At 48.4% G+C, this 26,848-nt stretch overlaps 9 protein-coding genes across 9 annotated transcripts; 7 read left to right on the top strand and 2 right to left on the bottom strand.

Moving 5' to 3' along the window:
• Positions 1 to 1,864: 1,864 nt before the first annotated feature.
• M437DRAFT_61178 (uncharacterized protein) lies at positions 1,865 to 2,524 on the top strand (the record flags this gene model as incomplete). Its single annotated transcript, XM_041023887.1, has 2 exons — positions 1,865 to 2,412; positions 2,467 to 2,524. Coding segments are annotated over 2 exons (606 nt in total), but the record flags the coding sequence as incomplete, so codon positions are not given.
• A 1,342-nt stretch (positions 2,525 to 3,866) lies between these two features.
• M437DRAFT_89297 (uncharacterized protein) lies at positions 3,867 to 5,397 on the top strand (the record flags this gene model as incomplete). The annotated part of the gene is made up of 2 exons (XM_041029022.1): positions 3,867 to 4,770; positions 4,820 to 5,397. 2 exons carry the CDS (start codon positions 3,867 to 3,869, stop codon positions 5,395 to 5,397), a joined length of 1,482 nt encoding a protein of 493 aa, XP_040874647.1.
• A 5,103-nt stretch (positions 5,398 to 10,500) lies between these two features.
• Positions 10,501 to 11,969, bottom strand: M437DRAFT_70654 (uncharacterized protein; the record flags this gene model as incomplete). The annotated part of the gene is made up of 5 exons (XM_041025524.1): positions 10,501 to 10,770; positions 10,872 to 10,932; positions 10,968 to 11,175; positions 11,481 to 11,647; positions 11,773 to 11,969. The coding sequence occupies 5 exons, from the start codon at positions 11,967 to 11,969 to the stop codon at positions 10,501 to 10,503; spliced, it is 903 nt and encodes a 300-aa protein (XP_040874646.1).
• Positions 11,970 to 12,350: 381 nt separating this feature from the next.
• M437DRAFT_89296 (uncharacterized protein) lies at positions 12,351 to 12,953 on the bottom strand (the record flags this gene model as incomplete). The annotated part of the gene is made up of 1 exon (XM_041029021.1): positions 12,351 to 12,953. One exon carries the CDS (start codon positions 12,951 to 12,953, stop codon positions 12,351 to 12,353), a length of 603 nt encoding a protein of 200 aa, XP_040874645.1.
• Positions 12,954 to 13,509: 556 nt separating this feature from the next.
• On the top strand, positions 13,510 to 13,959 carry M437DRAFT_79563 (uncharacterized protein; the record flags this gene model as incomplete). Its single annotated transcript, XM_041027198.1, has 2 exons — positions 13,510 to 13,707; positions 13,765 to 13,959. 2 exons carry the CDS (start codon positions 13,510 to 13,512, stop codon positions 13,957 to 13,959), a joined length of 393 nt encoding a protein of 130 aa, XP_040874644.1.
• Positions 13,960 to 15,283: 1,324 nt separating this feature from the next.
• Positions 15,284 to 16,794, top strand: M437DRAFT_70653 (uncharacterized protein; the record flags this gene model as incomplete). Its single annotated transcript, XM_041025523.1, has 3 exons — positions 15,284 to 15,748; positions 15,785 to 15,924; positions 16,155 to 16,794. The coding sequence occupies 3 exons, from the start codon at positions 15,284 to 15,286 to the stop codon at positions 16,792 to 16,794; spliced, it is 1,245 nt and encodes a 414-aa protein (XP_040874643.1).
• A 457-nt stretch (positions 16,795 to 17,251) lies between these two features.
• On the top strand, positions 17,252 to 20,872 carry M437DRAFT_70652 (uncharacterized protein; the record flags this gene model as incomplete). The annotated part of the gene is made up of 10 exons (XM_041025522.1): positions 17,252 to 17,365; positions 17,459 to 17,571; positions 18,154 to 18,559; positions 18,613 to 18,663; positions 18,722 to 19,009; positions 19,054 to 19,267; positions 19,299 to 19,467; positions 19,522 to 19,785; positions 19,906 to 20,413; positions 20,465 to 20,872. The coding sequence occupies 10 exons, from the start codon at positions 17,252 to 17,254 to the stop codon at positions 20,870 to 20,872; spliced, it is 2,535 nt and encodes an 844-aa protein (XP_040874642.1).
• Positions 20,873 to 24,332: 3,460 nt separating this feature from the next.
• Positions 24,333 to 24,584, top strand: M437DRAFT_12554 (uncharacterized protein; the record flags this gene model as incomplete). The annotated part of the gene is made up of 2 exons (XM_041018661.1): positions 24,333 to 24,474; positions 24,529 to 24,584. Coding segments are annotated over 2 exons (198 nt in total), but the record flags the coding sequence as incomplete, so codon positions are not given.
• Positions 24,585 to 25,615: 1,031 nt separating this feature from the next.
• M437DRAFT_89293 (fumarate reductase/succinate dehydrogenase flavo protein) lies at positions 25,616 to 26,188 on the top strand (the record flags this gene model as incomplete). The annotated part of the gene is made up of 1 exon (XM_041029020.1): positions 25,616 to 26,188. The coding sequence occupies one exon, from the start codon at positions 25,616 to 25,618 to the stop codon at positions 26,186 to 26,188; it is 573 nt and encodes a 190-aa protein (XP_040874640.1).
• Between the last annotated feature and the right edge of the window lie 660 nt (positions 26,189 to 26,848).

Genomic DNA, 26,848 nt, shown 5'->3' with positions numbered 1-26,848 from the left:
TCTTCGTTGTGTGTCTCAGCAGAACAAAGTGTAAGCGTTATTATGTGTAATGACATGTGGATATGCAGAGCATGATGGCAACGCGATGCCAACAAGAGTAGGCTTTGTCGTTGCAAAGCCATCGCGTTCCTGTTGCTAATCCCGTAACGACACGAGTGTCACCAAACACAAGTCCTGGAACCAACAATTTTTCTGACGGAATCTACGATGATCTCGGGAAGGTTTTTCGAGAAACTGAGGGCTGGTGGAGTCAGTAGTGGCTCAGCGCCTGGACAAGGTAGGGGCGGCCAACGACCAGGCTGTGTTTTTCCAAGTCATCTACCCTAAAAACCCACGAATGAGACTACACTCACGTCACCGATATCGTCCGCAGCTCTGAAGTGGATGTCTCGACAGTCATGACAACACATGCTATCCAGACCCATGCCTGACGAGATATATCCCGGCACCAACCCCTCGAGCGTATAGCACAGGCACACCGCAAATAAACAATCCACAACGCAGAGCATCAGTTGCGGGCCTCAAAGCCTCCGCCAGTTTTTTACCACCTCACCGCTGGTCCCGTCGTCAAATTACGTACTTTGAGCTCTTGAACAGCTCCAAACTACGTGCGAAGGACAAATACACCGCTCGTTCCTCCATCGTCATTTTACGTAGTTTGAGTTCGCTGGACGACTCGAAACTACGTAAGAGGTACCAATTCATCCCTGTAACTGTTCACCGGTTCGAGAATCATACATCCACCTAGTATCATATGTTCGACTCATTTCCCGGTAACGATTTGTCGACCCAAAGCTCAGTTCCTAGCCTGGATTTTGCAGGCAGGAAGTAAACACGGTGTGTTATCGATCTTTTGACTACATCGTTACCCTCCCTCGACAAAGCTCGATGCAAAGTGTGATGGCATGATGGACTGGAGAGAAATGATGGAGGACTTGAAATCCACCACGATCCCCGACGGCACAAGGATGAAACTGTATTCCCGTGTTGCTGATTATCCGGGATGTCGATTTCTCAAGCGCCCGAGACACCTACCAGCTATACGAACAAGACCAAGAACAGCACACTCGAAACCACGTAGAGTGCACAACTCCAAAGCTGATTCTATCTCTGCTTACGTAGTTTCAGTACGTTCCTCGAGCTCAAACCACGTAAGAAGGACCGCTCAATTGCTCGCTCCATCACTGGTTCCTGTAGTTGGTTGAGACTACGTGACGAGCACGTGCTCATCACTTGTTTCTTTGCTGGCTTACGTAGTTTCAAGTCGTTCTGCAAATTGAAACCACGTAAGTAGCAGGAGTTGAACGCAAACCTCATGTCTGGCGTAGGTCACTCATTTTGGAGCACAATTCGGGACTACGTGAGACGGATGAGTTGCTGGCAGCGGCCTACAGACTTGAGCACCACACATGCCCTACTCCGTGCATGAAGTCAACCATGATAGACCAAGCTTACACTTGGTAATTGATCGATCAATTTGGTATCGCAGGATTGTAGTAACACAGATCTCAACACGCTATTTGCCGTAGTCATTGGAAAGCTTGCGTCCACCATGAGCGGCCGAGCATTTTGACAAAATTACACGTCCGAAGCTAGTATTTGTCATCATGTAAATTACATGTACAGTAATCCGACCGTTCCTCTATTATAACACAAGTGGCGCGTGATCGACAAATTGCTTGAAATACAGTGGTTAGGACCTATGGAAATCGAATGCATAGCAAGCACAGAGATTGTATCCAAACATGATGTTGCTGTCCTTGGTGACACTCGGACTTTTTGTTCGGACGATCTTTTACACAATGCTTTCGCGTGCTTTCGCGCACCGCGCTCAGCAGGAGCGATTGCATAAAAGTGGAGAGCAGTCGACAACGACACCTGGCCTTTGCATACCTCGACAAATAAAGGGCGTGAGGCGAACGTGTATCTCACCTATCTCGTGGAGAACTACCAAAAGCTCCCCATGATCATTGCATTTGTACATCCCCACAAGTGCACTTACCCACAAGCATGGCATACAGATGCAGAATCCCATTCCAATGTTGAGAGCTTGACGTCTCTCAATACCAGTTTTTTCCTAAGCAACGGCTATGCCAATCTCCGATGCATCGCCATCCCTGGATATCCAGACGAGAATCAACCGTTCCGCGAGGAACATAGAGAGGGTAGGAGCGCAGAACACGCATTCGGGGATGCATGGAATCAGATATTCGAAAACAATGGCGTACCAAAGGTGGTAGGCACTCCATGCTGTGCTCATTTCGCGGTGTCGCGAGACCAGGTGCACAAGCGGCCTTTGGAGTTCTACGTCGGTGCCTTGAGGTGGTTGCACGACACACCTCTCGACGATGCCACAAGTGGACGCGTTTTTGACTATCTGTGGCATGTTATCTTTGGGCAGGACTCAGTATAGTAAGTAGCCCAGAAGCTTAGCCTGAGAGGTCAGCTGATCATGTTCTCTAACAGTTGCCCTGACTATGAACAATGCTATCACGATGTTTATGGAAAGGCCTTACAAACATGAGCTGTCATGACACACGAGCATTCCAGGACCATAGTGACTGGACTCCGGCTAGTTGATGATTGTGTACGATCAAGCAGATCTTAGGGGGAGAGCTAGCAGCCCAGTCCGTACTCAAGTGATTGTTCTGTTCCTAGTAGGTGGAGGAAGAGGTGGTCTGAGTTGCTGACGTTGACTATGCGTGTTCTGGAAGAGCGATATACTCACGCGTGGCGAGTCCTATCTGAAATTTTGAGACAGCCGGACAGATTAGAGAGCTTCAGAGAGAGTTAGCCAGACGAGGAATCCATCAAGAAAACTCGCCGTACAGAAGATATGTGTGTTTGCTAGGAAGTAGACGTGTTGCCAGCTTTCCCGCTAGTCTTTATATCATCGCGATCAACCGACCATAAAAAACAAATACGAACGCTACCTGCTTTCGAAAGTATGACTATTTGACAGTCTTCACAAGAAGTGTATCTAAGCACTAAGTTGCTTACGGATATCTCATTGCCCGGCAATCTCAACAGAGAAAGAACAATGCATTTGTTGGAAGCATTGAAGTAGTCCAGAGCATCTAGACTGATGACCTTGACTGGGAACTAGCATCCATCCTGAAATTTGCAAAAGATACGTGTAGTCCTGCATCCATCGAAAGCAGGTCAACGAACAGGGGCATAACAAGAAGATCTTCTTAATTAACCGCTTTCACTGTTTGTCGTTGCTTGAAGAGTTCGATAGCTCATATTTGACCAAGGCTGTTTAGTTCATCGATGAGTTGGGTTAAAGTAGGAATATTGAAGAATCTATTTCAGCCGAGAAACCAAAGGCGATCAACTTTGATTATTCTAGTTGTCGAGGCCACACCAAGATGTTGGGTACTCGTGACAGCCAGGGTAGGATGAAAGCGTATTGCATATGACAGATCGTCAGTGCCGTCTTTGTTGTCCATATAGGAGGATGTACCCTGGAGCGAAGACAGCGAGGGCAGCGAGCGATAAGAAGTCCAGCCGATCAACTGTCACTTTACAGACCAATGCGCTTGGTCCGTGCATAATTTCTTACTACGCGCCGCGCAGCCGCGAAGCCGACATTCATGCTTTCTTCTACTTTCCTCTTTTTTCTCACATCAACCACAAAAACAACAACGACGACGACGCTGGCGACAACGACGTTGGTGACGACGACGCGTAAATTGTCATATTTTATCCAACTTTTAACCTCTTCTTTGTGCGTCTCGCTGCTCTGTTCACGCTGCAAACGGCAACACCCAAGCGTCGGCGGCTAGCGAGTCTCGCCGTTTGTGATCCGAGCACTTACATCAGAACACAAAAGGTTTGCGCTTTACTTGCTACATCTGCCCGAGATGGTGCAAGACGTACGAAAGAAGTCAGCTGCTAGGTCCAAGCAAACAACACGGCGGTGGCTACGAGATAGCAAGGCGACTATCGTTTACAGGAATGTGAAAGAAGATCATGTCCGCCATTTCCCGGAACTGTTCAAACAGGCTCTTGACCATTATAACAAGACTGACCCGGATGCTTCGTATGAATACGCACCAGCGGCATCTCCATCTCCATCTGCTCCAAAAAGGGTGTTCGACGTGAAATGCAAGTTCAGTCTAAAAGGTCAGAAAGGTATTGAAGTCAAGAGAGGAAGCAAGCATGCATTCAACTTTACAATCGACGATAAGCCCTACACAGCAGAAAATCTTACAAACAACCCACCACACAGACAGAATTGGCAGTCTATAGATGTCTGCCCTGTACCTTCATCTCCTGAGATAGGGTCGACAAGCACGGTTGAGCTTGTTGTAGCACATCTCACTGAGACTGCATCCCGTTCCGCGAAATCTTTCCTGAAGGCGATGCATGATCGACCTCTTCTTGTCGAGCCTTCTACTGAACCGGATGTCGACCAACCCTGCATATTCAGCTATGGGGAATGCTGGCGCAAAACACTCAATTGTGTCGACATCCATGCAGCTATCTTAAGAAGTGACAGCAAGGGCACAGTGTACCGTACAGACGACTCGCATCGCCCAATCCGGACTGACGTCGAATTTTTGTGGTCGCTTGCTTTGCTCCAGACTGTAGGGGGCACTAAAGCGTTCACGCAGGTACCTCACTTCGTGGAAAACATCCCAGTAAAGACCTTGTCCAAGCATTCGCAAGTGCCTGGACTGCTCAGGAATGACATTAACACCGCGCAAGAGGCGGAGGCGAGTGCAAACTTTGGCCCAACTGGTTGTTCAGTCGACTTGCACATCGGTAGGTCCACTCCCCCCTTCCGCTGGCGCCGTCGCTAATCAATCTGCAGACTTCGGCATGCATGTATTAAGCACTGTTTTCGACAGCTGCATCAAGTTGTGGGCTTTGTATCCTCCAACTCCTTCGAATCTCGACTTGTTGTTTGAGGTAAGCGGCCGAGAACAAAAGCTCGAACAACTCCATGGCAAACTGGAAGGAGGAGTGTTTGCAATCACGACTGGCGGTACCACGATTCATCTGCCTCCTGGTTGGCTTCATGCGACATACAACGTCGAAGGTGGGTTCCTGGTCGGTACTGCGTGGGAGAACTATCAAGATCTAGCAGTGCTGCTCGACCTGTTCCTTCGCGAGGCAGATGCACATCCGGAAGACGCAGAGTACAGCATGGTGATCAGGATATGCGAAAAGGCCATCGAACATAATGTGCAGCCAAATGGTCTGCTCCAAACAATATGTCCTCTTTGGGAGGCGATTACCAAAGTCGACTGTACGAGGAAAAAGCAAGACAGATTCCCCACCTCAGTCTGGCGCAAGTTTGAGCAACAAGCAGGAGGTAAAAAAGCGAAGTGTCCAGGCTGCAACCAAGATTTTAGCTTGCATAAGCCTAGCGTCTTGACAGAGATCTGATACGATCGACGTTGCAGAAGGTCTTACTGCATGCTGTTGAAACACGTTGACCCCAATCAAAGGTGGAATGGAATTCAACCAAGATTATGTTGCGGCCCGAGATTGGCATGGGATTAGATTGGGACTGGCTGGACAACTTGGTTCGTCTCCGTGCAACGACAAGATTTCGTCATGGATGTCATACCTTGATGCTCAGTCCTAGGAGCACAAGACAGATGCAGAAAACAAGCAAGATGTGTCAAACAGCTCTAAGCAAAAGTCGAAGGCGACAGGTAGCAGAAGCGTGTATCTGTACTGATGATACTTGAATCCTGACACGCTCTTGGGACACGAATGCAATCAGATATCGAATAGCGACCAGCACATCAACATCAAGTGTACTGCTACCTCGCTCCCATCTCTTCATCGGAACGTTCCAGGTTAGCACTCTGGGATCAGAGTGTCGATATGTCTGAATGGAAAGGTCAACTCAGGAATCTTTACAATATGCACTTAGCTCATATTGCTCCGGCTAAACCGGTCATGGCAGTTGGAAAGCATATGTATGATTTTTATGTGTCTTGTTACCACCTAGGAGGAAGTGTGGTATGGCCATTATAAGTGTTGCGGCACGTCAATCCAGAGAAAACATGAGTCAGCCATTGTTGATGCTGTGGTAACAGATTTTGGTATCCTGACAGACAAGCATCACCTTCTATTGACCAGGCCTCAAGTCTGTGTTGACATGCGAAAAAGAAGAGCAGGATGTCATTTGCACAAGTCACGGCCTACGCTAAGGAACGCAGGGTTGCTGAAATACGCATTATGTCAAATGGGGCGTTAATTAACATCTGGTATAGAGTGTAGAAGCAGAAACTGTGAGAACGATCGAGTCTAAAGCATTATACTACCGCCTGAGAGAGTATGAAGGTCAAAATGAGCGCGACAATAACGGCCATGAAGACAGGAGAAGGGACACCAGAAGGAAGGGGAAAGACCGCTCCATGGGGTTGTAGGAGAGTAAGAGGGCGTTTTGTTTCGAGAACCGCTCCTGTTGGCCAGAAGTCTGAGCGAACAGTTATTTGAATCACAAAAAGAACAGCAGACTCTCGAGGACAGCACGATGATGCGAGCAGTAGTGAGTGATCTCAAATGCTTTGATTCATGCTCTTTGATCCTCTTGGTCTTACCGTGCGTCCCTCATCGACGTTATGAGTGACACACGTTCCACTAAACTTGATATGGAACAGTTGGTTTGATTTTTCGAGGTCGCGAGCGACGACAATCTCTCAAAGCTGCCTCGGATGCCGAGACCAACCACTATGGTATAACTCCATCACGAATTGCATCATACCTATGAGATTGTCGGATCTATGATGGATCAACAGCAGTTTTGTCGTTCTGTTGTCCCTATTTCTCATATCGTTCGATTTTCCCGGAGCCCTGAGTCATCGAATATCTTTCGTCTATGGCTTCGGTACAACGAAGCATCGCCTAAGTGTCCTCCGTATATTGCGACAATAAAGTACATTAAGTAGCGTTGAATTCGGCGGTCAAGCCGTGAACAAAGAGATTGAATAGATGCGCAGGTCTTGGACAGCGCTGAGAAGCGAACATTCCACAATGAGAGTGTTCAAAAGAAGATGGACGCACAGATCGTGAGACTTGATGAGATAACGATGCATTGCCCGAAGAAGCAATGGTCTAAGGGGTTGCCTTCAAGCGAAAATGGCCGAGACTGGGTATTCTGATTACGGAGGATCTAGATCTGGGTTGTAGCAACAATTACTCGAGAGGCCAAGATGGTGCTTCGAAGGTTAACAGTACCAATTACAGTGGTTCGAAGGACGTTGGGGCGGATCGCGCAGTCGTGAGGATCGTGGTGCGTGAGAGTGGGTGTCGCAGTTGAGATTGGATATCACTCCGACGTGATAATTATGCAGTAGTTCAATACTATAGTGTTCAGCGAAGGCAAGTAGACCGTACAAGCTCGTTGATAGAAGCGGTTCGAGTGATCTCAGCTCTCTAATCGGTGTTCATAACACAATATTGGAGACAAAGTGATGGTTGACGACAATTGTGCGAACTCTGTCCTCTCTGCGACTGTATTTCTGTGAGAGAAGCGATACGCGTGCGACTCTAGTTCGGGAACTCCATCAGAACCTAGGGTCTCGAGAGATCTTCTTGCTAGGCGCTATCAATGATTATGCGCGGAGGGTGAAGAACGTGCAGAGTTTACAGGACGCGATCAAGGCAGTATGGTCCGATGTAACAACGAATACTGAACAGTGTTCATCGGACTTCACAGCCTACTGAACACGAGGTAGAACAAAGCGCAAAAATGTAGCAACCCAAGAGAACGTGGAGATTCGGGTTGTCAAGGGCCACGTTTCGAATCCCAGCTGTACCCAAGTCCTAGGTCAGACAGGATTGGATAGCCTTGTGGCTAAACCAAAAATCCGTCGAGACCAGGCTAAAGGGTTGTGGTCGCCCAATACTCTAGTGTTTACTTGGATAAGGGTTAGGGTCGAGGTGAGCAAGTGTGCAGGTCAACCGATCGAAGAAGTGGCGGAGTGGTGACGGTTTGATGATAGGGTGGGATCGGAGTGGGATCGGAGTGGGATCGGAGTGGGATCAGATGGGACCAGATGGGATCAGATAGAAATTGAGCGATACTGACACTAGGGCAGAACGCGGACATCTAAATCCTTCGGTTCTATATTCAAACAATTGGCAAGAGTTCTATACTATGTATCTATGTATTGCGCGATAATATAGATGTAGAAGATAGGAGAACGGTAAATACTAGCGAGAAATGATGCTTAAGGGTAATGGGTAATATTTATCTCTTATGCTTTTGCTACTATACCTTTAGACGTCTCGCCTATAATAAGATGAAAGCTCCTAAGGCTTGATTTAAGACTCCCGAGGAGCAGCTCAGATATGTCTTTGCCACTCACACTATAAGGGTACCTCATAATACAAGTGCATCTTATATGAACATATTCTTGGCGACCGTAGAGGATATAACTTCACTTTTTGTTATAGCTTTAAAGGACTTTTAAGGACCTTTAATCCTAACTATCAAGCAGCAAGGCAAGCATGATGTAAGTCACTCTTCTACGCCTAAGTAACTGTTATGGCCAACTATTCTGGGTAGAATAACTAGTCACGGGATTTGTACTCGTGAAGAGGAGTGTCAAGCAAGTGAAGCAAGTAGTATGTTGTGTAGTGTAAACCAAAGGGACTGTTGGAATAACTATTTGAGTTGAACGCAGGACCTCCTACTGAGTTCCTGCCTACCTATATACCTGATAGATAATGAGTGTATGCATGTTGCTCGCAACTTGCAGGAGTGAGCTCGCTGGCTCACAGAGTGAGGGAGTGAGGATCTCCTTTGCAGCTCACTTGCCAAGATGGCGAACTGTCAGGGTCACCCTGTCGGCGTGGTTTGCTGGCTCACTCGCCAAGTGAGTGAGGATCGGCACACAGCCATCCTGCTCACTGTCTTGGCGGGTGAGAAGCTCCCGTCCAATAGTGGATCGTAACAATATAGTCTAGGATACTTAATTACGATTTACTTAGATAGATAGTATTATAGTAAGAGCTAGAGAAGTATACGCTTTATGCTTATAAATTAATATAAGATGTTACATCGTAGATAACTATTGCCTTCTTTAGTGTCCTTAGGCGCTAGTAAGTCATAGTATACCGAAAATTCATTTAATAATGCTTAAGAACCATAGTCTAAGAATTTACATAATAATAATAGCGTAGCTATTATTAAACATTACTATTAGGCATTATACTAGGAGTTACTATTTCTAGTTAATCGCACATGTCATTTAGATTATTAGACATAAAGGCCTTTTAGAAAAGGGATTAAGACTAGAGTATAAGGATAAAGGGTAAAGTAAGGGAGACTAGGGGAAGTAGAGGAACTATAAGATGTAGAGGAGACTTATAAAGATTAAAGGAGGATATAAGAAGTAAGAGAATTAGAGGAACTAGAAGGATTATAAGAGTGTAACTAATTGTAGAAAGTAAAGTAGTTATAAGAGGTAAAGTAAAGCGTAGGAATGTAATAGAAGTATAAGTAATACATAGAAAGAAGCCTACTTTACATCTCTTAGGTAATGTTAGTTAGATGTTAGCTAGACGGTAGTCTTAGCTAAAGCAAGACTATGTAAGGTACTACCCTACTAGTCCTTAATATCTTAATTATAGGGGTACTATCCCTTTCGTTGCTAATAGATCTATGCATATACTATCTAATTCTAAAGATACACTACATCTGTTAAAGAATGCCCGCCGTAGCGGACCTTAATTACGTATCGTGGGATTTACTCTATAGCAACTTTCATAGCCGTGCTAAGACTATGGTTAGCGGTGATGGCAATAAGCGTCTATAAGCACTACACTTGTAGTGTCACGTCCTGACATCATCTCTTGCCATCTTAAATGTCACGACATGTAATCTGGCCTGCACTCTATTATGCCTTCTGGTGCAGCTTGATGTGTTTAGCAGGCAGAGCTTAATCGTGATAGCAACGCCTGGCTGCTCTGCGTCTGTGTGTTATTCTTGGTGCGCTTGACGAACCTGGCCGACGGATGTGTATATTCCTATCAGGGACCCCGGGTGGTGGATCCTAAATCAATGCGGCGCGCTCGACGAATCTGATCCACGAGTGCGTGTCTGCTCGATCGGTGGTCTTACGCCAAAGTTGATGTGCATCAATAATTGCTGGTAAGAATCCGTGTCTTACGCGGTTTCAGCTCATCCGACAAGCTCGAACTGAGCAGACTCATGCTGTTCACCTGATCTCCCGCCGCCATTCGAGTCCAAACTACGTAAGTTAGCCTTGGAGTCCAGATGCTTATGTGGTTTGGGCTTTTCCTGCACGCTCAAACTACATAAAACTAGCGACAGAGCAAGCCATGAGATTGTGCTTCTTACGTGGTCTCGGTCCGAGCTGCGACCTCAAACTATGTAAGCCGAAAACGTAGTTTTACGTGGTTTGGCGCTGCTCTTCGAGCTCAAACCACGTGAGCCAGCAGTATATTCGTGCTCTTGACGTGGTTTCGAATCGTCCTGCGACCTCGAACTACGTAAGCTGGTGAGAGTTACCCTGCGACCTCAGACCACGTAAGGTGGTAAGAAGAAGCGTCGATCTTACGTGGTCTCGAGTCGTTCTTTAGGCTCAAACTACGTAAACTTCTGGGCTCCTTGAGTAATTTCGAAGTGGCCTTCGTCCTGTAAACATGTAAGCCAGCAGTGAAGTTGTGCTGCTGACGTAGTTTCGAGGTGTTCTTCGACTTTAAACTACGTAGGGAAGTATCGGCGTCCTGCGAACGAGTCACCGTGCTAACATAGTTTCGGATCGTTCTCCAACTCTGAACCAGGTAAGCCATCCGCTGATGAGATGCGTTCGGTTTCCACACTCGAGTGATGCTTCATGCGTGGTTCCAGATCTTCTTGCAGGCGCGAAACGCACAGTGCTCGAAGCCCACTCAGTGCTAGACCCCACCCGCATGACTTCTTCGCCCTCCGATGTACTGGAGTGTATAGTAGTGCGATCTAGCCATCACACCTGTTTTTAATCAAAAACCTTGGTGGTTGGAAGATGCAGCAGTCTTTGGCGACCTTCAACGAAGAACTGAGATAATGGTGAGAGAGGGTTTCTCCGCTGTGGACTCTCCGGTGCCATGAGGCTATGCTTGGCGCAAGGACACCAGCATGTCGCACATCATTTGGCCGGTGTAAGCACGGTGTCTGCCAAGCTTTTGGAGGCGGTCCGGCTTAGCCGGTTGTAGCTGGTGATTGATTACAGATAGATTACTTTCCGCAAGAGAAAAGGGACTTTCCATAGGTGGTGGAGAGAGATCTTAAAAGAGTTGTGGTGTCGGCGGCTTTCCGTTACATGTTTTTATGTCCCACGCAGTGATGTGATTAGGTCTAAAGATAGATGCCCGTATCACCACATGCGCCATCGAGATTGGTAAACTGTCCTCTAGCATCTTATTCGTGTACAGATGAGGGAATACACTGCCATCTGGAGAGCGCTGTACTTAAGCTCGCTCGACAGGCACTCTTTTCGACGCACTGTCGCTCTGCAAATCTTCTGCATCACTGTCATAAACATGGGAAGAGCCAGGAAGCATCTTTCCACAAGTGCCCTTCTCGTGCTCATAATTCAAGCCAATGCCATTGATCGCGACGCTGGATCTAACTACAGAACGGGCGCTGTCAAAGTCGTTGGCCTCGTGGTATCTAGAGGAATGTCGCGAGTTTGCCAACCGTTATGAGACAGCTCTAGGCAGTAAGGTCATCTCAGGTCATAGTCTGCATGCAAGAGACTCAGTTGAGCATGTAATGGTCTGGAACGGACGACGAACCCAAATTCGACAGCGCCGGCTGTCAGGAACAGCCGGGATATACCGCGGACGAGGATGACTACGACACACAAGAGGTCGACAACCAATGAAATCAATCTGATGCAAAAGAAGGAATAAGAGAAGGCAAAATCGCAGAAGCACAACAGCGGCAGATGCAGTTGTGTTGACAGTATGGCGGAAGGCAACAGAAAGATCATGTCGGCAACCGCTTGTATCGAAAGACACGTCCACGTGGAAGAACTGCTCGGCCACTCATTGTACTGCCAGCCATGAAAAGACTGTCATGATATCTGGTTACGTCACTGAAAACACAAGGCTTACCCTATATATACCAGGAGAGTCATGAAGGGGTGCACTCAAACTTTCTAATTTTCAAGTACAAGTGTCATCCATTAGCTAGAATGGACTGTCTTGTCTCCATAGTATAGGCCATAATACAGCCTGATTGTCCTTTATATCCTCAATCTTCATCAAGGCCATAATTTGTCTGTTGCTATCTTGACATCAACAAGTGCATTCATAGAGGGCTAGCATCATCCTACACACGTCCTCGAACATGCTTATGATAGAGGAAAAACCTAGTCCAGATCCATGCGAGATATCATTGTGGATATGTCATAAGGTTTGTGCATCGCAATATGAGTCGGCTCACTGCTTCTCACAGCTCGCGAGCAACGGCGAAGAGTATCGCGCATATGCTGCCTCATAGCATCCTCGCTCTTGAAGATCTTGCCACAGTTGCAAAGTGCAGGAACCTCCATCGGCACGCTTTGTGCCTTCTCAGTTTTGGTAGAGGGCTGGCCCAGACCGTGGGAGCTCAGCATATGCATATCCAGAGCAATCTTATCTCTGAATCTCTTGTAGCACTCGATGCAGGTCACACGGAGATTCCGTGTTGGAACATCAGTACTTTCGAGTGATATAGGAGCAGGCTGGGCGTCTTGGGGATGTTGCCTCATGGCTATGGTGTTCTTGAAGACCTTGCCACAGACACAAAAGGCAAGCCCCAAGCTGGCACTTTGCCTCAGAGCTTGTTCAGACTCCATTTGAATATATCCGGATGTGTCTACATGATCGTTGTGTGGAGGAGAGTCACGCTTGTGTTGGGCCCAGCCTTGATGGTTCTCGAAGGTTTTGAAGCATGGGCGGCAGTAGGTCGGGAGTTCGTATTTTGTCAGCATCGTGCTGGATTGACAACCCAAGATTATCTGCTGATGAAGATCGAGCGGGTGTTATGGAGCTTACTGAGCCGAGAACGATCAGTTTGATTCAGAAAAAGGCTGTCCACGTGCAGATAGGACTTGAAGGTTACCACTGTCGTGGGGAGGGGGGAGGGGGGGATGGAAATCCTCGGACAGGTTCAGCATCTAGTAGCATGACCCCTTTGTGGCGTGGATTCTGCTTCCATCATGTTTACACGCCATGCATCTACAATATCACTACGCCGATGCATTCACAAGCTCGACAGAAATAGAGTAAGCTGCAGATCTAGTGGCGTCAAAGATGAGACGAAAGGCTGTCGTTGGCGTTCTTGGATGTGACAACCAAAATTAGATCAGACGTCGCTTGCTTATCCAGTCAAGCTTCACTTCTAGGCACTCCATAAGCGCTGTGTCGATCCTCAAAAGTGGGGGCGCCTAGTTGCATGCATCACAGTTTTAAATCACCCGCCCACCCCAGATACTCTATATCGTCAGCTCAACCCCCGTCCTTCGCGACATCAACGTAACAACCATCATGCCCTATTTTGGAGAAACCCCGTTGGTCTTCTTCCGTGTCCAAGATGATGGCCCTCAAGCCCAGTATTGCAAGCATACTGGCATACTCTCACGGAACCAGTCGCATGCTAGCTTCGACCCTTGTCTTCCCGAGACGCAACAATCGATCCAAAATCACCTTGATTGGGCAAGCAGGGAGCCCTCTGCGTTCATCTCTGTATACTCGGATTTGACAACGGCATTCGAAGAAGCAGGGCGTCGGCTTGTGAACTAGCACGAAGACGTGGTCATCATGGAGATCGACATTCGAGAAGGGCACGAGATGGCTCAGTACCGGAACATCAGACGTTTGGCTCATAGATGCGGTATCTGGGCGCCTCAGAGAGCTTGGAACAACAGCAAACACGAATGGCTATTCCTACACCGAGTCCCTGAATATATGATAGTTAGGTATTGTACTGTTATCTAACAAATACGACGTGAAATCCCCAGCTAACTGCGGTAAAGGTTCTACAATCCTCATTGACACGGCTGAACCGACACCTCGACACCTTGACCTCTGCCGTCGCGTTCACAGAGCGCAAGCGGTGTCTAGAATCACATAGACTTAACTATGCCTCTTTAGCGTTGCACTGGGGTAGCAAGTCACTGGCATGATAATTCAATTTGCAATACAAAGATTTGTGTCAGACTACTAGCGTGGCACCTTCAAAATCTTAAAGCAGCTGCAAACTTTGGATCAGATTCTTCTACAACAGAGGCAAAGTCAACGCGATGTAATTTGGAGTATCGTCCTGGCGATTATTAGATCTGTTTACATTCATGACATCGGTCGAGCTGTCGAGACATTGTGCCACAGCTCGAAGCACTTTCATAAAGTCTGGCCGCTCGGGCAAGCGCTTAGCCAAAGACCTCGGCTGCAACTTGCACAAAACACTCGGCTATGTCATTGGCGGGAAATTGACTCGGGATCTGCTTACGACTGTCATAGCATTATATTTGGGTCCATATCGATGAGTAGAGTAGTCCAAGGGTATGGTAGGGCCTTCTTTTCCCGTTCTCCAAAGTATAGTGCACACACTCAGTTGGTCCCTAAGCCTGTTTATCTCCACACCGTATAAATCTCCCCTTCCGAAGAACCAACGCTACCAACCCCTCATATCCAAGACCCTGCATCTGTACTTCCACCCTCGTACTGCGTGAATGGTCTTACTAGTACAGCTTGAATGCAGACCATCTGCTAGCTTGAGCCACGCTCTAAGCGCCGCAGGGAACGACTGGCTGGATGTGACGAGATGAAGCTGTATGAAGACAGCATGATCCACATTGCAAATTGAAAGGATTTGGTGCACATGTGATGGTAATCCTACATGGCTACAGGAGGAAGTCGCCTGGAGAAGATCTTATGTTGGAACTCCTGCTGGAAAATCAATCGAGCTGAGCGTGAATTTCTTCTCCATACATGGCACTCAATACGCTGCATGATAGTTGTGTATATGAATCCTTACCGTAACCTGCAGACGCATGCAGCCGTGCATGAGGTCGGGCATCATCTTCATCGGGTGAGGTGGCATGCGTTGTGATTAACGCTCTATTTGTGACCAAGCTCGCCTAATGCTGCACTTGCAAGCACGTAGAGGATAAATTCGTGTAGCTTGCAGAATCCTTATCTACCTGAAATCGCACTCATTTCTCTCACGGTGCGCCCGGCAACTTTTCCTCTTTTCCTCAGTTGTGAAGTGCATGGCTACACGTTTCACCCATAATTAGCAGTATTCCAGTTTGCAAACATGATGTCTGAAGATAGGCGAAAGTCAACGCGAGAGTATCTCGGGATCGCAATCGATCATAGGCTGCAGTCGAAGCTCACTGGACTTGATCCTCCACAACAATTCCCTTCTGGTGACGCATTTAGATCGATCTTGGAAGAGCTCCTGGAGCTACGCATGAAGCCCTTCATCTCCAGTCTCGATAATCACGAATATCTTGTAACGAAGCAGTTGTTGAGACCGACGATGATAGGTGGGGTTATTGCACTGCTTCAGCAACCCGCCAATAACCACCCACTCAGGAACGGCTTGAATGCTGTGACAGATGGCTCTCCCATCCTCAGAGTTCTAAGAGAGGTGGAACAGATGATCACAGGTGTTCGGGGTGAGATGGGCATTTTGGACTCACTTCCATTCATCAAGCCAAGCATAAAACTTGATGACACGTCAAAAGTTGACGTAAGATCTGCGGTCTTCAAGATCCTCCAGGTAAAGTAACCTTGAGTCATATTATGTATGTGGCAGGACAAGTCCTGGATGTGCGGAGAGCTAGCCGCGTTCAGGTCACAAGGTGTGGGCAAAGTCTTCAGCAGCTCAACATGCACCAGCCAGATCGGAAGCTCTTCCTCAAGAATCAATGCATTCCATCCTAGCTTCATGCTTCGGTATGGTCCGGACATGAGTTGCTTACGCCAGCTTTTGATCTTGAAATGACACAAGCATTTGCGATGTGTACTGGGAACTGGCAAAATGAACCCTGGATGTCACGCCTGCGATCTACATGCCAAGAGGCAGCTCGCAAGATAAGTGCTCGACCAAGACACTCAAGCATCGAGAGCAGGTGAAGCATCCATACACCAGATGGTCTTAATAGTGAGATTGACGATAATCGTAGGGACGTAATGTCGACGGATATCCTTGACTCCCTCAGAAACTCGCTAGTGGACATAACACACATCACCACAGAAATTTCAACTCGTGGACCGGAATCCTGCGAGAAAGATCTGTATGACAGACTCGTTAGTCATGATCTCAGCTGTCTATACTGCAATGCTAGTCTCTGTCTAGAATGGATTGCAAACACAGGGCTTGATCTCGCAGAAAGCACAACAAGCTCGGAGTCCGGCCCGAGAACCATCGCTATGAGGCTACTTTCAGACTTTTTGACCGGGATTGTGAGAACATTTGTAGGCGGAAAGCGCTTGGTACGCCAGAAGAGAAAATCAACAGGTGTCGCGTACTTCAATGGTCTCCGAGAAACCGAGCGGCTTATGATCGGAAAGCGTTGGTGTGGGTCTGAACGTCTACTGAATGTGACGTGCCAGCTCTTGCAGCAGACAAATACTCTCTTAAACTCGCACTGCGCGAATGAAAAGATTGCAACCTGCTTACGAGGGGCATCGTCATGCCTCTTGCACTTTGCGATTGGTTTCGAGAATCTACTTGGAGACCTGTTCGAAAGGAAAAAGGATCAGTGGTCATTACAAGCGGACGAACTCAACGAGCAGTTGAGTCGTATTCAGCTAACGCTCTAATTGAGAGATTGATTGTTTGGTACATCTCTATGATCTATCTGTGAATTTGCCGTCTGTATAACCTAGATAGAACATTGCTTGATCGCTGCGCTCGCCCATGAGGTTTGTAGTAGTGTTATGGCCAAACATCTTATCCGATAGGATCATGGGTCGCAAAAATGAACTCGTGAAGTGCAGTGTTGAAGCAGTGGAAGACCAAGTTAGGGATCGTTCGTCAGACTTCTGGCAAAGTAGTGAAACTCGATGTTATCCTTGTATAATGCACTATATTCGTCTGATGTGCTGCCACGCATTTTGGGAATGAGTCTCAGACTCAAGCAGCATGCCGGTTTATCTCGCTTGCTGGCAGTCAAGGATATATAAGCTCTATGTTTCATCCCTCCATTTGTCGCTTTTTTACGGAACATCTGTACCCTTCGTCCTCGATAACTTTGCGAACCGATCATATCTTCAAAAGATGCAGCAAGCAGACGCTTTGGACGATTTCTTTTCCCAATACCCTTCTGTTTCCTACAACAGGAATGTCTCGTCGACTCAGGAGTTCTACCGAATGAGAAAACAATTCAATCAGGTAAAGAACGATCGTGACGAATACCCACCAGAGAGCCAAGCAGCGTGGCACAGTTTTCGAATTGCGATTAGTTAAATTTGCGTCGCAAGCCAGATTTCTGGAAGCAGTAGCGACGGCTCGAAGATTTTGCAAGTTGTCTTTCTTCTTACACGCTTCTTTCGAATTCTGCGGACCTTTGGCCTTGCGGAGAAAGACGTTCCGAAGAGGTATGTTGGGAATACATCTAACTACGACTACCAGTGCATCGGACAAGGCATAATGGCCCGCGACAATTAGCTCTATAGGTCATTCGCAAGATGTCGCATATTCCTATAAGGACTGCACCTCGTTCAAGTAGATTGTTTCATAACAGTAGACTCTGTAGGTAGAGATAGCGAAATACTAGCTGCGCGCGGTCTGTGTTTCGTGTTCTAGGTGTCAGCTAAGCCAATCAGAGCGGATTCTGCTAGCCTCCGATATGCAGCTCCATCGACTGTGGCTGCTGCGCATGATAGTAGGATCGCGCTAAGGCCGATGCCGCCTTTACTCTTCAGCCTGGTGCAGTTGTGAAGATGACTTTTGCAATACCTCTTCCTCGATACTCACGCCGCCGCAGATTGAACGATAACTGCTCATCGCTGTGGGGTTCCCCGCGACGTGACGGGCTTCTAGCCCTATGGCGCATATGACGACCGTGCACCGACACAGCTTCACCAGGCTGACGGCCAGCGGGCAAAGCGATGACCGGTCTGGTTTGAAGTAGGATCATGTCTGCACACACATTGGGAGACAGCTGCTAACATCTGTAGTATCGTGTTCGTCCACGGCCTCCGAGGCCATCCTCAAAATACATGCACAGCAGCAGCACTAGCAACAGCGGCGACGCCGGCGAGCGCAAGCAACGGTAGCGACAGCACGACAAAGAAATCCAAAGGCCTGAAGTCTCTGTTCAAGCAACGAACAGCTGGGTCGCTATCGAATGGTGCAGAACAAGAGCAAGGGCCCTCGGCCGGTCCGCCATCGTCGTCGCCATCTCATACTACCGTCTTCTGGCCCGAAGAGTACCTCGCAGCAGACATACCGCAGGCTTGTGTGTGGACGTACGGCTATAACGCAGACGTAATTGGCGGACTTCTCCAGGCCAACAACAAGAACAGCATCCCGCAGCACGGCCGAGATCTGTCGGTCCGGCTGGATAGAGAAATTGACAATGAGGTAGAGTGCTAGCCTGTTCATGGAACGTGAGCAAGCATTTGACACGATTGCAGAAACCACTTGCGTTCGTAATACACAGCCTCGGTGGTATCATTCTCAAAGATGTAAGGGCCCAGTGGCCGGCAAAACAACGACGACGGCTCTGTTAACATACTGCTGCAGGCTATTCGCCGGTCAGAGAAGGTTCGCGACCGGACAAGATTGATTATCTTCCTCGGTACGCCACATCGAGGTAGCGCGTATGCAGGTTGGGGCCAGATTGCTTCAAACCTCGCTCGAATGGCTCTCCAAGACTCGAACAAACGGCTGCTCGAGTCGCTCGAAGTGAATAACGAAGTGCTCGACAACATCCACGAGGAGCTCAAGACGATTGTGTTCGAGAGAACGATGAAGATCCACAGCTTCCAGGAGTCACGCGGAATTACTGGCATGAAAGGGTCAACCGAGAAGGTGGGTTCATGCTGCTAATCAAAGAGCAAGGCTGACAACTACAGGTGGTGGACGATTTCTCCTCAAAACTCGACCTCCCGCGAACGCTAGAGACGGTGGAGAGTATCGACGCGAACCACATGCAGATGGCTCGATACAGTAGCAGAAACGACCAGGACTACCGTGCTATTGCTGGTGTGTTGAAAACCTTTGTACGACAGGAGCTAGGAAACCAGCAAGTAACGCCGTCTGTTGTTGTGGACCCGGCGGACGTTGCATGTATGTAAAACCATTGCCTCGTGGTGTATAGTAAGACGAGAACCTATAATGCCACTAGCAAGCGACGCCCTCTTTATAGTGCCTTTTGCACGGGATGATCTATTCGTGGGTCGTGAGCACATTCTCGCCCAGATCAGCGAGCGTAGAGAAGCTGCCTCCTCGCATCCGCGTGTAGCTTTAGTCGAACTTGGAGGTGCTGGGTAAGCACTGTTCGTCTGTATCTGTCCTTGGCAATAGCACTGATGAGAAACTAGAAAGCCGCAGATTGCCACAGGGTATGCTTACAGAGTTCGAAAGACCGAGCCGCACGTGCTCGTATTCTGGATACATGCAAGCAGCCCCACGAGATGCCGGCAAGGATATAGAGATATAGCCGATAGACTTTCGCTACCCCTACCCGGGCGCGAAGTCCCTAAGGTCGACGTCTTGCAGATAGTATACGCCTGGCTGTCAGACCGCAGGAATGGACAATGGCTAATCATACTCGACAACGTCGATGACGACGACGTTTTCTTTGGGTATGACCAAGAAAGCTCAAGCAAAAGCGCTGTGCAGGCAACCAATATCGCTCAGAACGGCACACCGCTTGAGAAATATCTTCCTTAGGCAGCGCACGGCACGATTCTAGTCATGTCCAGGAATACCAACGCAGCCACCAATGTTATCGGCGGACATAGAGGCGTCATCAAGGTAGAGCCAATGGGCGAAGAGGATGCGCTACAACTACTTCACACCAGGGTGCCGTTTAGCGACGCCACTCGAGCAGACGCTAAGAAGCTCGTGCACAAGCTCGAGTACATACCTCTCGCTATCACGCATGCTGGAGCATACATCGAGTCAAGAGCATCCACAACGACGATAGCTACCTACCTCGACCTGTTTCGTGAGAGCGAATCTAATCAGGTGCACCTGCTCAGTAGGAAGGAACTGAAGAACATTCGACGCGATCACAGCATCCGGCATGCGGTAATCGCAACATGGCAAACATCGTTCCAGCAGATCCAGGCGACAGAGCCGCAGGCCGCCAATCTGCTTGCGCTCATGAGTATGTTTGACAAGCAGGGCATTCCACGATGGCTACTACAAGGCAGCACTCGCCAGCTGGACTTCGAAGACGCTCTAGCGCCATTACTCAGTTTATCGTTTGTAAGGATGGAGATCGGGGATCAGGCGCTGACATAGCACCGGCTCGTGCAGCTGTCGATGAGGCGGTGGCTAGAAGCAGAGAGCGATCTTAGCAAGTGGGTAATGGAGTCGATACTGACTCTGAGCGGAGCATTTCCTAACGGAAATTACGAAACGTGGGACCAGTGCAAAGTGCTGCTGCCGCACTTAAAAGAGGTTCTCAACCACAGTACAGAAGACCAGGAAGGGCTCAAGAAGCAAGCAGACAGCGCTGACAACGCAGGATGGTATCTGTTGCTTACCGGAGAGTATGCGGCGGCAGAGGGGATTTATCAATTGTCACTAGAGATACGAGTAAGTACGCTTGGTCAAGAGCACTCCGACACGCTCACTAGTGTCAGCCAGCTTGGGTCGGTGCTAAAGAGTCAGGGAAGGTACGAAGAAGCAGAGGCGATGCACCGACGAGCGCTGCAAGAATGAGACGAGGCGCTTAGGTAAGAGCTCCTTAACATGTCTCCTAGGGGTACCATCCAGCACTTTTCTCCACCAGAGATAGCATTACCTTGCTACTCTCGAAATGTATCGGCGAGCATACGAAGGGCATGCAGATGGTTTCGAAATATCATCTGACAGCCACAGCATGTTTTTAGCGCTACCAACTCCTTGAGCAAGTAAAGTGACATGATGGCTGTTTTACATAAAGTGTATAGAGAGGGTAGATAGATTTATGGTAGCATCAAGGCGGTCAATGCCAGCTCTGTTCTTAAGTAGACAATGAACATTCTGACAGATTTACAAAGGTTAGGCTACATTCATATCTAGAGTGACAACTTAGCTTAGGATGCAGCATAAAAATCACATAATCGAGTGATTAGCACCACATGAACTCCGGCATGCCCTCCCCTTCCGTTTCTTAGCTCAACCATGACACACATTTAAAGAGACCCTGAAGTAAACTCTACCAACATGCCGCTGGTCGGAAAGATCGAACCATACCCTCTCGTTCTTTAGGTAAGGCCTTCCTGGGAAGACACAGGCCGGTTGTGGAACGCTTGCCCTTTTGAACAAATGTTTCCTTTACTAAAATACACCATTTGATGAACCTCTCGACAACCAACGCAGGTCATCGGGCCTCTGCTGCAGAAGATTTTAATCCGATAGACGATCTCCAGGGTCGGCGCTTGAGTTTTGTATGGCCAGACAAGGTCCTCTCAAGAGTCAGGCTACCCAGTGATTGTATTTCAAGCGTTGTCGCATAGTTCACTATGCTGATAATTCGGCGTGGTGGCGTCAGCGTTCCGGAGGCAAGAAATTGGATGCGAGTGTAGGTGCACAGCTTTCGAGCTCGATCTCTGCACCGTCGGGGATACACCTTGGCTCTTTCTGTACTACGAGGAGCGTGTATATTTCGTCGGGTACGGGGGGCAACGACAGTGTCTCCAATATCTATTCATGTCAATGTGTAGGGAAGATAAGATCATGCAAGCTAACGTATCATGCATCACGTTGACGAATCACAGTGGGTCCTTACCATGCAGCAAGGCGAGTGAGCAGATTGAAGTCAGAGAGTTGTTTGCAACTTCACATCTCCGTCACAGAATACCGGTCGTGCTGCGTAGGGAGCAGTATAGTGTCCACACAAGCAGACGGAGACAAGAGTCAACAGTTGCACTAGTTTTGGTTGCGCAGATTCCTATACCTATGCTTTCTGGTAATGTCTAGAACGTGTGCGCATCTTTAGCTAGCAGAGATGAGCAAGTCGGCAGAATTGATCGAGCCGAGTCTAAACCCAGCTCTGCATAGACGTTCGAGAACAAGGCGTATGGTTAGCAGAGGGCATGGAACAAAACGATGAAGCGATCTTCTCTTCTAGTATGACTTTTTCCTCATGAAGGGGTAGCGCAAGGGCGTTGCATTGATGTCGGAAGGGCGAGCGGTTACTGACGAGATCACTGACGGGTCTAGAAGCGAGAGGATGATACCGGTGCGTCGCAGTATGTTGATTGTTTTCCACCGCTTTTCCAATTGTGGCTGTATCTAGTGGGCGCTCGTTACGCCTGTGAATGTCCGCCTTCTCTTGTTCCTTGTTCTCTCGCACTTCAGGATTGCAGGCACATGGTTACAGCTGAGGTCGTGCACACCATGGCGATCGAGAATGAGAAGCAGCACACGAGTACAGAAGAGTATGCGCCTACGAGCCTACGATCATCGGCAGACGTCGGTCGGTGGGCAAGGCGCAGAGCCTCGAGACTTGTGAGTCGTTGGTCTGGCATGAAGAAGCGGAGTCAAGAGTGTCGGCGTGCAGCAGTCGGAGCGGCGCCGGCGGTACCGGAGGCGATGCTTGTTGTGCGCCAATGTCTGATTACGAGCGACAGTTGGCAGAGGGCAAAGGGAGAAATGCAAGGTGCTGTCGTGGTCCCATGCTTGGTGTTGTCGATGCCAGTTGGTTGCGACCAAGATTGTTATGGCCTCGGTCGAGGTTGGTCGAATTTCTGGGGAAAGCTCCGAGCCGCGGCGTTAAGCAAAGATCTGCCACAGAAATCTTGACAAGCGACATGTCAACAACTACCTCCAGAAGGGTGTGACTCATGAAGCGCCTTAGAGCTGCAAGTAGAGAGTCGCCGTCCTGAATTGTGCGCGCGATGCCCAGACCCCAGCCGTCCAACATCGAATCACCGAACGGAGCCTTGTCACTTACTGGCGGCATCTGCTTGTCCTCGACAACACTCACGAACCACGCGCCTTGCATACATGGCCTTTGAACACTATTACAAACCCTCGTCTTTTGTCTCTCATCACCTCACGTGTACATCGGCGAACTAGTCTCGTCCCCACGCCTCATCACTTCACTCCTCGATGCGCTCGACAACCTGCCTTTGCGTTGACAACAGCCACGGCCACATCCCTCGTTCCTTCGCCTGTCCTGATTGGAAGAGCCAGTCGGCCACCATAACTTCTCCTTCATTGCTTGCCTTACTCGTTCCGACATCTTGTCCTCTTTCCTCCCTTCTCGTACTAGCCAAAGCAATTTCTCAGTCGCTGTTCCTTTGTTTTGCGTAGGATGATTGTAGATGGCATGAAGCAGATACAACAAGGGCTAATGCAGTCACGAAGGTGTTGGACGCGCCATCAACCAATCTCTCCACAAGTTCCCCTTTGCTTCTTCTATGGCCTTTGCTTCATCTTCAAGAGCTTTGGTCTCTGCCTCTTGTTCTGATCTCATCTTTTCAAGCTCTGCATCATCCAAAACCTCCTTCTCTGCCCCTTGGTTTTGTTCGTCGAGCTCTTCTAACTGGCCTGTGTATCCGTGTAGTCCTGTGAAAAGAAGTTCAAGTGCATCAAGCGCAATTCTAGGCTTGCCAGGTCCTATATGGATACACAGGTCAGTTCAGAGTTTGTGGACCTTCTGACAAGCTAACAGACCTAGACCCTTGATTCCGGCGGTTATCTTGTTGCATACCAAGTCTTGCGAACGACTGAATTCCTCGTCAATGCGCTCCCGAGTGGTTCAACGCGCATGAAGGGCGTCACGCTTCGCCTCTTTATCTTAGTATTCTTTTTCCAGATCGTCCAGCGCTTTCCGACGTCTGTCCAAGTCAGATTGCCTCTCCTCGATCTTCGCGTTTCTCGTAGCAAAGGCTTTTATCTTGACGCTGCAGTGTGGATAGTTCGTCACCCCGTCTTTCGTATAGTCATTCCGAGTCCTGGGAAGCTTGTTGGTGCTGTTGGACGAACTTGTGTGCTATGATTGTGTTAGTAAATCATCAATCATGGACGGTGTGTCGTTGCTAACATACTCGCGAGGAGGTCGACCTCCGCCAAGTGCATTCGCGACGCAATCGATGCTAGCGGAGAGCCACCGGTCGATCAACTCAAGGAATGGTACCAGCAAGCAGACCCAGGCTCCCTGCCAACCGAGGATTTCTGGAAACTCTGTAGAGAGCTTCAAGAATACAAGCGTTCTTATATGGAATATTGGTCGTCCATGGGAGCTAAGACGGTTTCTGGTCGAGCAATAGATGGAGTGATACTACCTGTGTCGCCACATGCCGCTAGTCAGAAGGGGACAGATCGATACTTTGGTGAGAATTGAGAACGCCGTCACTTTTCGCCATGACCCTTGACATTATAGACAGGATACACCGCGGTAGCCAATGCGCTAGACCTTCCATCTTGCACTTTTCCTGTCACAGGTCGAGGATCTGTGTTTGATATCGAGCCAAATGCGTGTCAGTCATGTTTGGGGCGCTCCATGTAGAGTCAAGACTAATGAATGATAATAGTGCCTGCCGATCACAGCCAAGGACTTCGCGTAGGACTTCAGCCCATGTGCCAGCGGTTACAGGAAGAGAAAGTTCTCGCACTAGTTGAAGCCATTGGAGAGTCTCTACTCTTGACTACCAGTTGCAGCGGAACTACGCATCAAGCATCATAAGTCCACGAAATGAACGATATAGTTCAGGAGCCTTTAGGTAGGGTGGACTTCGACGAGCGCTTGACATTGACTAAATAGATAAAAGGACCTAAGCCAAGTAGATAAACTCCGATCCAAGATTCATCATATGGCACCGTATCCTCCCCACAAAGTATGTCAGGGATTTCCTCGCCTGTGGTTCTGGAATGACAATATCTGATTACTGTGGGGCTTCCGAAGCAGATTATGAATCGTTAGCTCGGAAATATGGGTTTGAGGTGGAATCAGCTGCAGAATCAATGTGGACAGCACTAGGCTAGTGCCAGATGCAAAGAAGTTATCCATCCAGCCAAAAGTAGGCTAGTCCATGTTGTCGCAACATTCTAAAATCTTGATACCTCCCAGAGGATCGGTGGAAGGTTAGCATTGAGGTCACTGTCGTAACCATCGCACCGGCAACAAATCTACCGATTTGCGCCGCCGTTCGAGAACCCGCGTCGGTATATCGTTACACCATTACCAAGACAAACATAAGTATTATACCAGATATGGTAGTGACGTGTGACACGCTAGACGCACTGCTAATACCGGCAGAGTCCGATGTGGTAGAGGCATTCGAGGAGGCCAAAGTGTCTAAACCATTGTTCGAAGCAGTCGGTGTACTTATGGCAGTGTTGTCTCTTGTAACAAGGTAGATCTCGCCTGTCGCATCGGATAACAGGAGGATACAGCCTTAAGCGTTAAGTGCTATCATAACAGGACAGAAATTGTCGCTTAAACAGGACCCCAGTACTGGCCAGCGATTCTTCATGATTGTCGAGCGCGCTCTTCCGCAATGTATAATCATAGATTCGAGCGGCAAGAGGTTCATGAACGAGGCCCAGTCCTACACTGATGCTGGTCAAGCGATGTACAAGCGTAATCGCGAAGTGAGTGCGATACCGGCATGGATTGTTCTAGACACGAATCATCGGCGAAAATATCCCTTGGCTTCGATGATTCCCGGCTACACACCGCGATCCGCCATTGATTCTGGATTTGTGTTTAGAGGAAAGACTTTGAACAATTTGGCCAAACAGATCGGTATCGACGCTGATTCCCTCACTAAGACTGTGGAACGATTCAACACCATGGCTCGGCGCGGAAAGGATGACGACTTTGGTCGCGGTGAAAACAAGTATGACCGCTTCTTCGCGGATGATGGCATCGAACCTAACAGTGACCTTACACCCATTGAGAGAGCTCCTTTCTACGCTGTCAAAGTCTGGCCTGGAGACCTGGGGACGAAGGGTGGTTTACTGACAAACGAGAACGCGTGTGTGATTGATACCAATGGGAAACCTATAGAGGAACTCTACGCTGCTGGGAATACGAGTGCATAAGTAGGTCTTGATAATTAGAAGGGTTTATAGATAGTTAAGATAGTAAGTAACGTGGAGCCATATATAGACTCTCTAGATCCGTAATACTATTACTATAAGAGTATATGCTTGTTAAGTGCCAAACTCTCTTGGGTAAGATAGTGTGTCACGGGGTTGGACTCGTGAACCGGAGTGTCAAGCGTAGTGAAGCAGGTAGTAAGTATTAGTGTAAACCAAAGGGACTGTTGGATTAACTGATTGAGTTGAACACAGGACTTCCTAGTGAAGACCAGTGTTGCTATATACCTAGTGTGTAAGGAGTGTACACAAGTCGCTCACGACTTGCAGGAGTGAACTCGCTAGCTCGCTCGGTGAGGGAGTGATGATTTGATTTGATTTGATTTGATTTGATTTTCTCAAGCTATTTACCCCGCAAGGGGTATAAGCTGTCCATAGTAAACAAGGTTTCCAGCCAATCACAATCATCGGTCTTAGTTATATAAGGAGGGTGAAGGTTTCTCAGACCTTGAACTGATCGCAAACGCCTAGTACTCCAATGTGCTCTTATAAAGAGTGACTCCACACTTCCTTCCCTTGAATGTTTGAGGGTGTAAGCCTCCTCCATGAGGGTGATTCCCTATGTCGTGTTCTTCCTTATCAGCCGAACACTGCTTGGAGGCA

This window comes from Aureobasidium melanogenum (assembly GCF_000721775.1).
Source record: "Aureobasidium melanogenum CBS 110374 unplaced genomic scaffold scaffold_59, whole genome shotgun sequence".
NCBI lineage: Eukaryota > Fungi > Ascomycota > Dothideomycetes > Dothideales > Saccotheciaceae > Aureobasidium > Aureobasidium melanogenum.
This window is presented reverse-complemented; position numbering and strand designations above follow the sequence as displayed.